The 13,111-nt window shown below is 39.0% G+C and overlaps 1 protein-coding gene across 1 annotated transcript in view; it reads right to left on the reverse strand.

Annotated features, from left to right (window-relative positions):
• UBE2E3 (ubiquitin conjugating enzyme E2 E3) overlaps positions 1 to 11,931 on the reverse strand; it is a 54,325-nt gene extending 42,394 nt beyond the window's left edge. The window contains exon 1 of the mRNA XM_027637337.1: positions 11,846 to 11,931. Coding sequence (XP_027493138.1) covers positions 11,846 to 11,928 — 83 coding nt within the window. The 5' untranslated portion in view covers positions 11,929 to 11,931. The remainder of the gene's footprint in view (positions 1 to 11,845) is intronic.
• Positions 11,932 to 13,111: the final 1,180 nt, after the last annotated feature.

Genomic DNA, 13,111 nt, shown 5'->3' on the forward strand with positions numbered 1-13,111 from the left:
ACCCTTCTAACTGTTAAAAAAGAAAAAGCCACAAACTTTGGGATTTTTTCCCTCAATATTCTAATACTTTTTTTAAAAAAATATACTATTGAAAACACCCGTAATGTGTTTTGTAACTACAACTTCAGTGTTATAAACTCATGGTTCCACAGAAAAAGCTCAAAATATTTCACAGGTGATACTTTTATAACTTGGTATCAACTTGTAGAACCAGTTCCTCCTTTTCACTTCCATTAGAACACTACAGAGAACAGTAAGGATCACCATTGCACAATGCTAGGTCAAATACGGTTTATTAGACCTTCAACCAATAATTATTTCTAGCTTTATTTAGACATTGTATGTAAAACACAGAAAAATCACACAAAAGACAAAAAGTGCAATTCACAGGAAGTAACAGTTCCCAGTTCCTTCTCCCCAAATCAGAACTATTGAAGTCTAATTCTGTACAGAAAGAAAACAAAGTGATAACAGAACGTTTATCTGAGTAGTACAGCCCACATCTCTCTCTATTTCCTCCACCCCTGACCCCACCTTCACTAATTTCTAGTAAGGCACACTGGGCATTGTATGGGAACTTTGCCCAGAATGTCCTTTATATCTGTGAGAACCACACAGTGCTCAGCCTAAAATAGCTGGTTTAGTATCAATAACTGCTACCATTTGTTTGTCTTCGAACTGATAAGAAATTATTTTGCTTCTTCTATTCCTAAAACAAAAAAAATCCAAGCAGGCTTAACGAAAAACAAAGACTTTAAATAATGCTAGTCTGCTGTATTACCATGAAAAATAAATAAGCCACCCAAACCACTTTAAAGTAAAATGCTTTCACTGCATTTGTTTTCAGAGAAACTTACAAGTAACTGATTTCTCCACATATTGATCTATTTAAGGTTTGCTGCTCTGTATTATCAAACAAATCACTGCTGCTCTGTTTTGATGATGTCCCTTTCACTTCCATAACTTGAGGTTGTTTTTTTTTTAAACTAAGTTGTAGTGCGTTTGTTCTGGTATAAGTAAGGACACAACCTGGAATTCTGGCCTTCAGTAACTTAAAAAAAAAAAAAAAGCAGCAGCAGCAAACCAAACTCAAAATACAAGGCAGCCAGGTTGCTGTTACTGCAACTCTTCACACTACCCTATCAATCCAAGCACTGTGGAAGAACAGGAACATGACCTAGGCACTACCTGACTGTATAAAACTTGTATGGGTATCATACAAAATACATTCTCCAGACAAGCAAACACTTTTGCAGCCACAGGCTGTGCTTCAAAAAGTTTATCACGAGAAGATCACCCTCTCAGATTTGAGTAATGTTTAATCACGCTTCTAGAATTGTAGGTTGTATAGTATTTCTACCTTTTGCAGAACTTTGTTACATCACTCAAACTATGCTTAATATGCAGTAGATTGTGCTGCATAACTTAGATCATTTAGATTTGCTTCCAGGGGAATACAGTCCTTTTTACAGTGTTCAGTGCAAGTGATTTAGTCTCTGAAGACCTCCATTTGCTTTAGCTTTACAGATATTAAACCAAAATGCATTTCCACCCCCCCCCCCCCCAAGTTTCTTAAGTTGAAAACTTTAAACAGAAAATCTGGCATTTGCATAAGGGTGCTGGTTTACTGGACTCTCAAGGAGTCTGTAGAGGGAGATGTTGCTAAATCTGTAATGTCCCACTAACAGCTTCTGCCATTGATATTCTTGAAGCAGCTACAGATAAGCCTTGGGTATCTATGAACAAGTTAGGATGAGCACAGATGCACAATGACAACACAGAGCTGTGTGTCAACTAACCATCCCTGCACCACTTCACTTATCCCTCAGATCCTCCAGCCTGGATGAAGTCTCTGATGTTAAGATGCCAGGAGGAAGGACAAACACTAGCTAAAGTATGAGCAAACCCCAGGCACTGACTGCACAGTAGACAAGTCCTTTGTCAGGAAAGGTGTATCAGGGAGGAATCTGCCCATTGTCTGCTACAATAGCTGCAGCTTCACAGCAAGAATCTCCATCAGCTGAACATATCTCCTATCGCACAGCTACTGATCTATTGTTACGCTTTTCCCGCCCCCCAAAACTCACTCTGCTCAAAGCATTTAGAGTGTAAATGCTTTACTGAAATCGAAAACAAAAATAGCTTGCTGGTGCTAACCTTCCCTTACAGAAAGGAAAACAACCATGTTTCTCTTTGTCATTTGTTTTCCATTTGTCCAATGAAATCTGACCAGCTGATGCTCTGCTGATTTACTCTGCCTTCAACATTTTGGTGACTTCCATGTCTAGGCTTCAGAGTGAAGTGATAACCTGAGTTCAAACCACAATCACCTCACTCAAGCTCAATGAACTGACCTGCCAGGACTAAGAACCTCTGGCTTTCAGCACCCTGTACTGCTAATCCAGTCACGGGGTGGCTGCAGTGCTGAGCTACCTTTGCTCCAGCTGTGTTAATCGAGCTTCCCAAAGGCAGGCTGTCTTCGCACGGAATGTGCACTTGATCTGATTACCGATTTCCAGCCCTGCCACTGACGGGTTTCTGGCAAGGGAGGAACTCACCTCCAAGACAATTGTGTTGTGAATCCCTGAGGCTGGCCTCTAGCTTTGCTGTCTGTTCTTTGACTTTGTTGGCCACCTTCCCAGCGCCTGCACCCTTCTGCATGCCTCAGAGAGGAACTACTGAAGTTTATAGCAGCATTAACTCATCAGCTGGAAACCTGCCAGGCTGCTTACATTTTCACTACAATCGTCTGAGCCCTGATTCCAGAGGGTGCTTCGAGACAGGATCCATGGTCAGAGCCAGTAAGTCATACAACAGTTTTCCTGATGTGCTTTGATCCATTTGGAGTGCTGTGCACAGACACACTAGGGCTTATATATGTACTGCAAACTGCCTCTAGGAAGGGAAAAAATGTCCCTTGCTTTTGTTTAGCTCAGTGTTTCAGGTACTTATGTGTCTGTGGAACAAAAGCAGAGAATTCAAGCACAGAGCACATGAAGTACCAAAAATCAAGACCTACTGCACAACTGGCGCTATTTATTTCTCAAAAGGTGATACACCTCTGGAGAACCAATGACATGTGTCTAGTTGATTTCTAATTAGCAGAATGTGACAACTTTGTGCAATGAAAGTAGGACTGGACCCAAAATTAAAACAAAGTCAAAACTGGCGGAAGGGGGGAGAGAATAATAACTCGACCAAAAATCACAAGACATTTCTTTTTTTTAACTGACAACAAGACAAAATCTGCACGCTTCCAGTGACTTTTTTAATAAATGCTGTTGCTGCTTGGAATCAAAGAAACTATATACTTTCCAGGACAATTATACTACAAAGCCCTGACTAAAATACAGCTTTTTAAATGAGGGGAAAAATCACTTCGCAGTGAGCTTTCCTTTAACATTATCATTTAAATCTCATATCAGGCATAGTTTGATATCGAACTGGTTTTAAGAGGTCACTTAGTCCGTTTCCTGCTTAAAGGTAGAATCAACTGTATCTAAATTGCTCCTGTCAGTCATTTGTCTAAACTTTGCTCTTAAAACCTCTGGTGATGCAGATGCAGCCCACCCTTTTGCATGCTATCTTTATAGCCAGGTACTTGTCACATCTAAATTAGGCCTCTGTTACAGCAATTTAACTTGCTCTCTGTAACCACCAACTCTGGATTAGCAACAGTCGCATTATTTCCTTTGCAGCAACTTTTTTCTATATCCAAAGATCTTTTTCTTTCTTTCTTCCATTCTTCAAAGTGCATGATCCTAGAGTTGCTACACGGTTTTTGAAGAGCTGCTCCTCATCCAGCCTTTCTTTCCCCATGGATTTGTGCAGCTGATTATGCCTACTAAAGTGCTGTGCCTTGCAGTTCTCATTATTAATACCTAGTATTTTTGAGGTCACTTCCTATATTTGCCCACATCACTTTGCATTCTAGTCCTGTCCTCCTATGTGCCTACAACCCCTTCCTCCCCACTGTCAACTGCTAGTGCAGTATTTATATGCTCTAATCTAGTATTCTTGTCAATAATGAAAACACCAACTGCTAAGGGCTGCAGGATCTACAGGTCTACAGACCCTGTCTACACATTCTTTCAGCCAGAAAGTGACTCACCGGTAACTACAGGTCACCGTGGTGTTCCCTCAATGAAATCTTTCCCCTGATTTGATTCTGAAAATGATGCTTTCAATGGTAGTTTCAACACTGTCAGCTAAACCTGTATCTGAGTTTCTAAAGATCTGGCCAGTCTGTTTTTGTAGTAAGCACTATAAAACTAACAACTGCTTCAGCCACAGTTCTGAACTAGCTAACAGTACAGTGCACTCTGCACAGGGAAAATTAACCCAAATTAATGTAAGCAGGCTAGGACTCGTTTATCACTAGCAGTTCATGGCTCAAAGTAAGGCATCATTTTAAAGTAACAGCATCATTCTTGGCTACCTTAATGGTATAGGTGCTTCTGTCTGAGATGGCAGCTGGATATCCCTGCTCCTGCCTACTTAGCCCTGAACTCAGAAAACATGCTAGAGGAATTTTCATCATGTCTGTATTTCCTGTCTTGAAATGTTCCACATCGAAGCAAACCTGAGTTACACCAGCTTCAGGAAATATCCACACATCAGTTTTACAGGAAATCGTCAGGCAATTTTAAATAAAGTTTTAATGTAGTTTAGCTAATTCTCTTGTATTTGCACTTTGCTAATTTGAATTAAAAGTAGGTGTCCCAAGCCTGTAATAGTAAAGAAATTGATACACAGAGACAAGTCAGTCTGCGAGGGAAAAATTGTGCTGGGATCTTGCCACACATACTGCTTATTACAAACTAAATACATATATATATATATATATATATACACACACGGTATATTTCAGTCAGTTTTATCACAGAGCCTAAAGAGCCTTTGTACAGTTATACAAATGGATATACAAAAAGCAGATTTGTCTTTAAATCTAGATTTGTCTTTAAATCTAAGGACACATTACTTGGCAAATTTTTACAAATTTTTGAACAACAATGCTTAAAGAATAGTTTAAAAACTAGTCTGTCAGGCTTTTCTATTATTTCCAGATAAAACTTAGACATAATGAGCATCATTTCTTTAACACAGTAGCTGAATGAAAACTGTTTGAACTACTTCCACAACTCTAGAGTAGACAGAAAACCACAGATTTTTTTTTTTTCATTTTGACAGAAGTGCTAATGAAAACTAGTGAAATATCTATATGACCTTTTGACTAACACACAGACATTCAGGAGCATGTAGGACTGCACTGTGGACACTGCTCACACAAGTGTCAAACCTGCAAATCTGCAGGCATGAAAACTTACTCCCATGAGTAGATATGTTGATTTGTGTTGCATAACCCTGTCTTAATTATGCCACTGAGAACACTTGCATGAGAAATTCACTCTGTGGGGGCTGGTAAAAAACCCTTGGTTTATAGCTTGCAAGAGGTCAATACTAGCACAGAGGAAAAAAAACTTGAGGCATTTTAAGTTAGCAGATCTGTCATAGCTCCTCAATTGAAATTATTTTAAATATTCTCACAATTTAAAATGTTCAGGAGTTACACAATCTTCCACTATTGCATTTTTTTAATAAAAGCATGTTAAATAACAGTACATGCTAGTTCTACTTAACACTTAAAACGTTTTACTGAAACGTCTTTCTAAATTTGCATCATCCCTGCTCTTTAAGCAGTTTCTCTGACTTCTGACAAATACGGCAAAAGCCACTCTGCACACACAAAGAAGGTTGTTACTACAACTGGACAGAAATACAGAAATACCAGACTGCTGATTGCTGTGCTAAATTATACCACTCTTTCCCGCTCTGACCTGGACTACAGCCTTCTGCTAAGAAAGAGAGAGGTGAGAATGAGAATGGAAGAAAATGCTTAGGAGAAATAATTCTAGACAAATCAGGGCTGCCACCTGATAAACATAACTTTAAATCACTGTGAGCCACCAACTTACATTCAGCAAGTAACAATGAAAGAATTGCTTTAGAAGGAACTGCAGGACTATGTTCAGAAATGGACAATACTAGAAAGTAGAATTTCAAAATTCATTTGAGAGTTACTTCAAACATGTTCTTATGGGAGCTGTGAACCCTCTTCATTGTAGTTTTATAACTGCAAAATTCTGTATAGGCAAGGAAGTGTTAGAAAAAATCGTATGGGTTTGTGTTCTCAGAGCCATTCTGCAAACTTCAGCTTTCTTTTCCTGTAGCATGCATTTATTGCACTCAGTGGTGAGAAAGTGCTGGGCATGGAGAGACAATAAAAAGCATAATGTGACAGAAAATACGTTATCACATAGAGTTTGGGTGATTTTTTTAAATTTTGCTCATTCAGCTTCAGCACAGGCATTTTTGCAAATATTACTAACATAACTCTCTCTTACATAACTTAATAAACTTCTCCTTCCATGGGGAACCATTTAGTGTTCACAGTTGGGGTTTTCACTGCAGAGGTGAAACCAAGAAAAAGTGATTATTTTTTTCTCTGTGAGACTCAGTATTTAACAATATGAAGATATTTGCCCAACAAGAAATTAACAGAATAAACACAAAACCGAGGGACTGTCATTCATCTGAAAATTCAACAGCCTGTGTGGAAAAAAAAAATAGTACATGTGAAGATTTGGGCACACACTTGTGCTGCTGTATGGAGGCCTGCGACTTGACTGCATGTAGAATATTCTTTCTCCTGATTTCACAAAAGCAACAGAATGCCTGCCTTTGACAAAGGGGAGATGGAAACTTACTACATTTGAGAGACGAAGGAATGGAGTGACTTATTCATATCCTGGTGTGTGTGGCAAAATGCTTTGTGTGAACAATGCCTACTCTGAGGGGATGGAGGAAAAATCCAGCAGAGTTCATTTGAATCACCTATTTAAACCGTTTAAGCAAACTTGGACAATTTTTTTTTCTTTTTTTCCCCTCCTTAGGGAGCCTTACAGAGTAATCACATGAATCTGCTTCACTTTCTCACTGGAGTAGTCACCTCCATGGCAGAAGTGGAGCAAACCACAGCTGTGCAGTAACATCTTCAACAGGCACAACTGTTTGCAGAGTAAACATTTGCCTATAACCTTACTGTAGACAGAGTATGTTAACAAAAGGAAGGCTTCTACCAGCTTAGCTGCGGCACCTTCCTCGCAAACGTAAGGCTGCATTCGCTCAAATCCAGTGCTGCCTCTGCATGTGGAAGAGCTGCACCACCAGCACAATGGTTCACTGCTCCTCCTTATTTCAGACAGCTCAACCGAAAGAGCTTAAATTGCTGGTCTGAAGAATACCTTCACAATATTGCTTTAAATACACACTGCAGTGCTTCCACACTGATGGAATAACAACCACAGTAAGACAGTTACAAACATCTGGATTCATGGGTCCATAACTAAACCAGTAATAGCATTCGTCTGCCAGGGTTTTGCAGGCATTCTTCTTTGTGTCAAACTCCAGATCGTGGGGTTGGCAACACTTTGCAGCATAGAATTAGCCCAAGATGTGGTAGTAACGAAAGGGACAAATGCAGTCCTTAGGAAGCAGAAGAATCCTGTATTAAAACAAAACCCCTACACGTCTGACTGCCAATTGTGCTTAGTGCACATAGTTTGGAGTGTTATTTTAAAATAAGTAATTTTAAAATTACTCATAAATCATCAACCTAGTTGCAAGTCTAGGAGAGGCTACAAACAGCAAAATCATCAGCTGATACCTCTTGTAGTATTGCACAAGAAATCACATTAGTATATATTGGCATACAAGATTAAAGCCAATTGACAGAACAGGATATAAAATACTTAAATTCTCCCACTTGCCTGGGAAAGATGCAGCGTTTCAACTCAACTCTTTTTAAACCACATGAATTATGCCCTGAGTGGATACACTGAATTTGGTGTTTGCATTCATTTCTGACAAAGTTTACACTAAAGTGGATTTGTTGTAAAATGGGTTGTAAACTATAAACTAAACTGACGCGAGTGCTACTAAATTCAACTTCAAAAACTTTTCCACAAAGATGAACAATGATTAATTTTGGAATGGAAATGAGGAAGAGTGAGCAAAGAAGACCGGGAGTACACATTTTTTGCTATTGTGGATCATCAGGGCAGCCAGGAACAGCTAAAAGAAGCTGCAACCAATCACAGTACCCCTGGGAATGGCCCCACTTGTGCCAGCCCTAAAATCCAGGAAGTATAGTAAGCGTTGGAGCCAGCAGTGTCCTGCTCAAGCTGAGCTGCAGCCTCCAAGTTGAGCAGGTGAGAACAGCAGCCTCAGATATAACCTTAACTACAGAGCAGATATAACCTTAACTATATAGCAGTGACCTCTGATCTAAACAGTTTTATGCTATGAGCTGAAAATAGTTATTCCAGATATGTCAAACCTATTTAAGAGCATCTCTGCAGCCCAGATTTACCATTCACTATGTGCAAGACCTTTGCAGCATTTTCCTGAGAATGTGTAACGGTGGGGTTTGGCACATTTCCACACCTTGAAGTATGTATAAGTGCTTGGCCATGGTTTGAAACTGAGCTGCCTAGGAGTAATAGGGCCAAGATCTTTTTAGCTTTGCTTTATGCTATTAAAAGCACAAAAGAAATTAAATACAGCACACTGCACCAAGTAGTACAGCTTTGAGTTAAGCCAGCAAAAGTAAGAAAAAACAGAATCAGATACCTGTGTCCTAAGTTTAGCTATGTGTCCTAGTGCTATGGTGTATGTTGGACAGTAATTGCCTTGTTTCAGTCTCTTCCTTTGGACAGGAGAAAACATGAGCAGAAAGCAGCACTTAATTTTCCTCCAACATCTTTAGTGGCCTAAGACCAAATTTTATTGGTTTGGATGTGTTATCTTTCTTGAAAATCACACTGAAATCACAGGAATTTAGTATTATTGCATGTTAAGGAGTAAAGCTATCAGCATAAAGATTTTAAGTTTTATACTTGGTACGCCCAAGATGCAGTTCGTATTCACTGCTCACAAACACGACAGCATGATGCATAACAACATGATTTTTTCAACAGTTCATTGTCCAATTAACAGAATCAGAAATCAATCTTTCCTATTGAGACAGGCAAGCAAAAAATTACTATTTAGTCAGTTTTACTGTGCCTGTCATTCTGCTCTCCCAGCGCCTAAAACAGAAGTTAATGCGCAGCCCAGGCCTGCTCAGCACACCCAGGAATGGGGCTTTCTTGGGGCCCTGGTATTTTTATAAAACATATGTCACAGCAATAGCTGTGACTGTGGGAAAATTAACTGCTGGGGAAACCTACACCTCTTCTGCATGAGAATCACAGTGCAACCAGTCACTGTCATTTTAAAGTAGCTAAATCAGCCTCAGGTCACTGAGATGGGGTGACTCCACGGGCAGTTGCATTGGCAGGTGAGAAATGGCAGCAGACATCAGTGTTTAACATGATATGCGAGAGCTCAGCATGATCGTCAGTATTTGTACTGTATCCTGTTAAAGCAACATTTAATGTTTTATATGTATTAAAATACATTATTGTATTTTAAAAATTGCTACTTTTTTATTACTTATGTAACTGAGTAACCAGAAGGACTATCAATATCCAATCAATGGCAGTTGTATTCTGGTGAAGCTTGAAACATGTGGACTGCAAATGATAAGGGTCTGCTCTGGAACTGCAGGACAAACAACTGTGCATGACAAACAGTCTTTGGGAGAGCTTATTACACAAGGTTTTTATTTTTACAGCATACGTGAATATGCCCAAGTTACACAGGCTTTTAAATTTATTTTTTTTTACAAATTCTTCTTCTTTTACAAGAAATGTAATAAGTAGCATTCTGCTGCTTGTTGCATGATGAACAATGAAGAGGTGTCATATGCCTGCTGTGTCAGCCCTAGCCTAACCTGTGCTACTACACCCTATAAGAAACTATGTTACAAGTCTCAACTGCTCTGCACAAAACACACAGCTGCATTTACCTCTTGATACCAGAAAGGCTCCCTCTAACAAGTAAATTTCAATGTAACACTAATCCTCTGGGCATTGAAATGCTGTTCAGATTGTTTCTCGTGAAAACCCCATGCTCTGTTACAGAAGCCTATTTCTCTTATAAATATTTTTAATTTTGCAAAAGGTAAAAATGTACTCATCATAAAGTTGTTATTGAGTAAATCTGCTAAATTTCTCTTTAAAAATACCTACGGGGAACAGAAGCATTGACTTCCTCACTGGCAAAAAATAATATTTTCCCCTACGCTCCGTAGGAGAGAAACTTGAATAATTTTAGACACATTGGGGGGTTTTCATCATTCTCAACAGCATTCCTGGGCATCTGGCTGTACCAGCTCACAAGCAAAATGCTCTGCAATATTCTTGTGCTAATACGAGAGAAACACGCTTTTCCAAGGAGCTAAGTATCAGATGGTATTGGAGAATGTGAAGGTGGAAGCTTCTCTTTCTAAAAGCTGTAACTTGCTGTACCAGAAACTGCTACAATTATCTTTTTGGCAACTCTAAGGCAAAGTGTCAGTGTTGTATTTCATTTAAACACTTTCTCTCCTACCGTGCGGATCCAAGTACAAAATGCATGACCAACACAGAACTAGATCCCAGTAATTTATTTAAAGTTTTCTAGAGCAATTACTTAAAACCAAACAAAAAACACTTCCCAAAAAATCCCTGCAAACCCAAACAAGCAAAAAGCAAGTGCAAAGGCAACAGATACTCGCTCTCTCAAAAAAGCTCACCTTTATTGAAGAAGGAGAGCCGATGACCCTGCATGCAAATACATCAGACTGCTATAGGCAACCTACAGCACAGTCCTCAGGGTAAAGCACCTTTACCACAAACTCAGTATAACAGTGCTCTGGTTAGTCCCTGGGCTCATGGATTAGTGAGACAGAACAGCAGCTCACATTTTATCAAATTCACAAAATGTGCACCAAACCTTTCCAACTATTCAAAAGCCAAACATTTCCAACATAAAATCAGAAAGCATTTCTAGTATTTTTTTAAAACATATACAAGGCTCACTGTTACACATGAGCTATTAAGATACCTTGCAGTCAGAAATCTTACTGAGATGCATCAAATGAAAGTAACATTATTTAAATGTAGCTTTACTGCAAATCTGAACACTGGATGCTCACAGCTAACGAGAATTTTTATGCACCCTTTAAACTAAAGTAAAACATACAAAGATTTAAAGAAATTAGCTAACTATGCTACTATTTATCTTTCCGACAGATCAAGTGCTCTGGTTCCCAACCATCACTTTATCTAAGACCAAATCACTCAATCTTCCATGTTTAAAATTTCATTTTCTAAAACCTAACACAAGTGTCTCCCAAGTTGGGAACTTCCTTAAAAATAGTCTCTATCAAGAGACTACAACTTTGACCAACTGACACATAAATTTAAAGGCAATACTTCAAGGCAATCTGTTACACAACATACTAAGAGAAAGCATATAAAAATCACATACAGTTCTTTATTTCAGAATGAAATGGTAACTCTATAAACTTGGCACTCAAAAAGCCAGTTCAAACTACACAGAAACACTAAGTTGAAAGCTTCAGCATATTTTGAAGTTCATATAATTGTTTCACGAAGGCAGTGACCAGCAAACAACAAACTGAATACACTTTACTGTGTACATCAGTCCCTAATGACTACACCTCCAACATGCAGACAAAATAGCAAACTTCAGTTTCAAACGTTTCCTATGCTTATTCAATCTGCTGTACACAATTTTTGTCTAACAGTCGCCAGTCATAAACACTAAGTTTCCCGGTTTTTAACCTGAGCATATTAATCTCCTACTACCGTCCACAATTTAAGAAGCCATTACATACCTGCAGTTAGGAGGAGGATCAAGGGTTATTTCAGCTAGCTCCTTCTGGATTCTGTTGGTGAAATGAGAACAGACACAAAGCATTTGAGATAGTCTATAGAATAAATCAGGGAATTACACTGCCCTCTACCACCATGCAGTTAAATGCAAGATTGGCTTTGCCTTCAGTAATGCTAACATGGCTGCTTCCTCTTTGTTCTCAGAGGCATAACCCAAATCCCACAGCTGAGAAACTTTGCAGCTTTTTTCCTGCTACACGCTGTGTGTAAACAGAACACTTACAATTGAGTCGGGTAGAAATGTCCCACAGGTATTCAGAAAAGTAACTCTTTTCCACATCCGAGCACTTTTTACCAGAGAGATTTTCTTTTCAAGCTAATATGCAAATGAGGCGGGGGGGGAGCCTGCACGGGCAGATTTGACAATGACTTTAAACCAGCCTTACAGACCTGTGACTGAGGCTCGAGTGAACTGCACTGGCAGCACACACACTCTTTTCACGATATTTTACCTACTACTTCGCAGTGTGTTTAAAAAGCGGATTTGCAGATCTGCCAGGCTGTCTCTGTTACTGGAACAATCTCTCTGGATCAACTTTGCTTGTCTCCACACCTTCTGCTGCCTTTCCTCCCCCAACCTTATACAGTAGCTTTATTTACATGACAAAAAGTGATATAATAACTTGAAATAATCTGTGCTTAGCTTTACTCTATTACAACCACTCCCAAGGAATTAAGATCTGGAAAACGAACATCAAAAACATCTTGTCGATTTAACATTTTAGTCAGGTACATAAGGGGTGCAATTTCAAAAGACACATGTTAAACTCCTCTCAAAAATATCAAGTAAGACTTATCTTCACAAAAGGACCCATATGAACAATGCTGTGAGTTTCATGCAAATAGCAAGTGTTAAAACATGAGTTAACAGAAAGTGCTCCGGGTATCCTTGCACTAGTACCAGTAAGTTCTGTAAGCCCACTGAACTATCTGAGATGTCTGGAATTAGACTTGCAACAATTAAGAGAAATAAAGGCAAGACAGGAAAACTCAGTGTCAAAAGCCTGCATCTCAGGCTTTTCAAATAAAGATAAGTAACAACAAATTACAAAGCCTACACAGTAGTTCCAGAACTTTTTTTTCTTTAACCCGTCCTATTTCAAAGGGTTTCTTCAACAAGCTCAAAAGTCATTAAAGCCACTCAGTCATTCTCTGCAACAATTTTGACACATTTCAGAAAGTATTTACTAAATTTAAGTCAAAAGAAA

Source organism: Corapipo altera, unplaced genomic scaffold, assembly GCF_003945725.1.
Source record: "Corapipo altera isolate COAL_440 unplaced genomic scaffold, ASM394572v1 45, whole genome shotgun sequence".
Lineage (NCBI taxonomy): Eukaryota > Metazoa > Chordata > Aves > Passeriformes > Pipridae > Corapipo > Corapipo altera.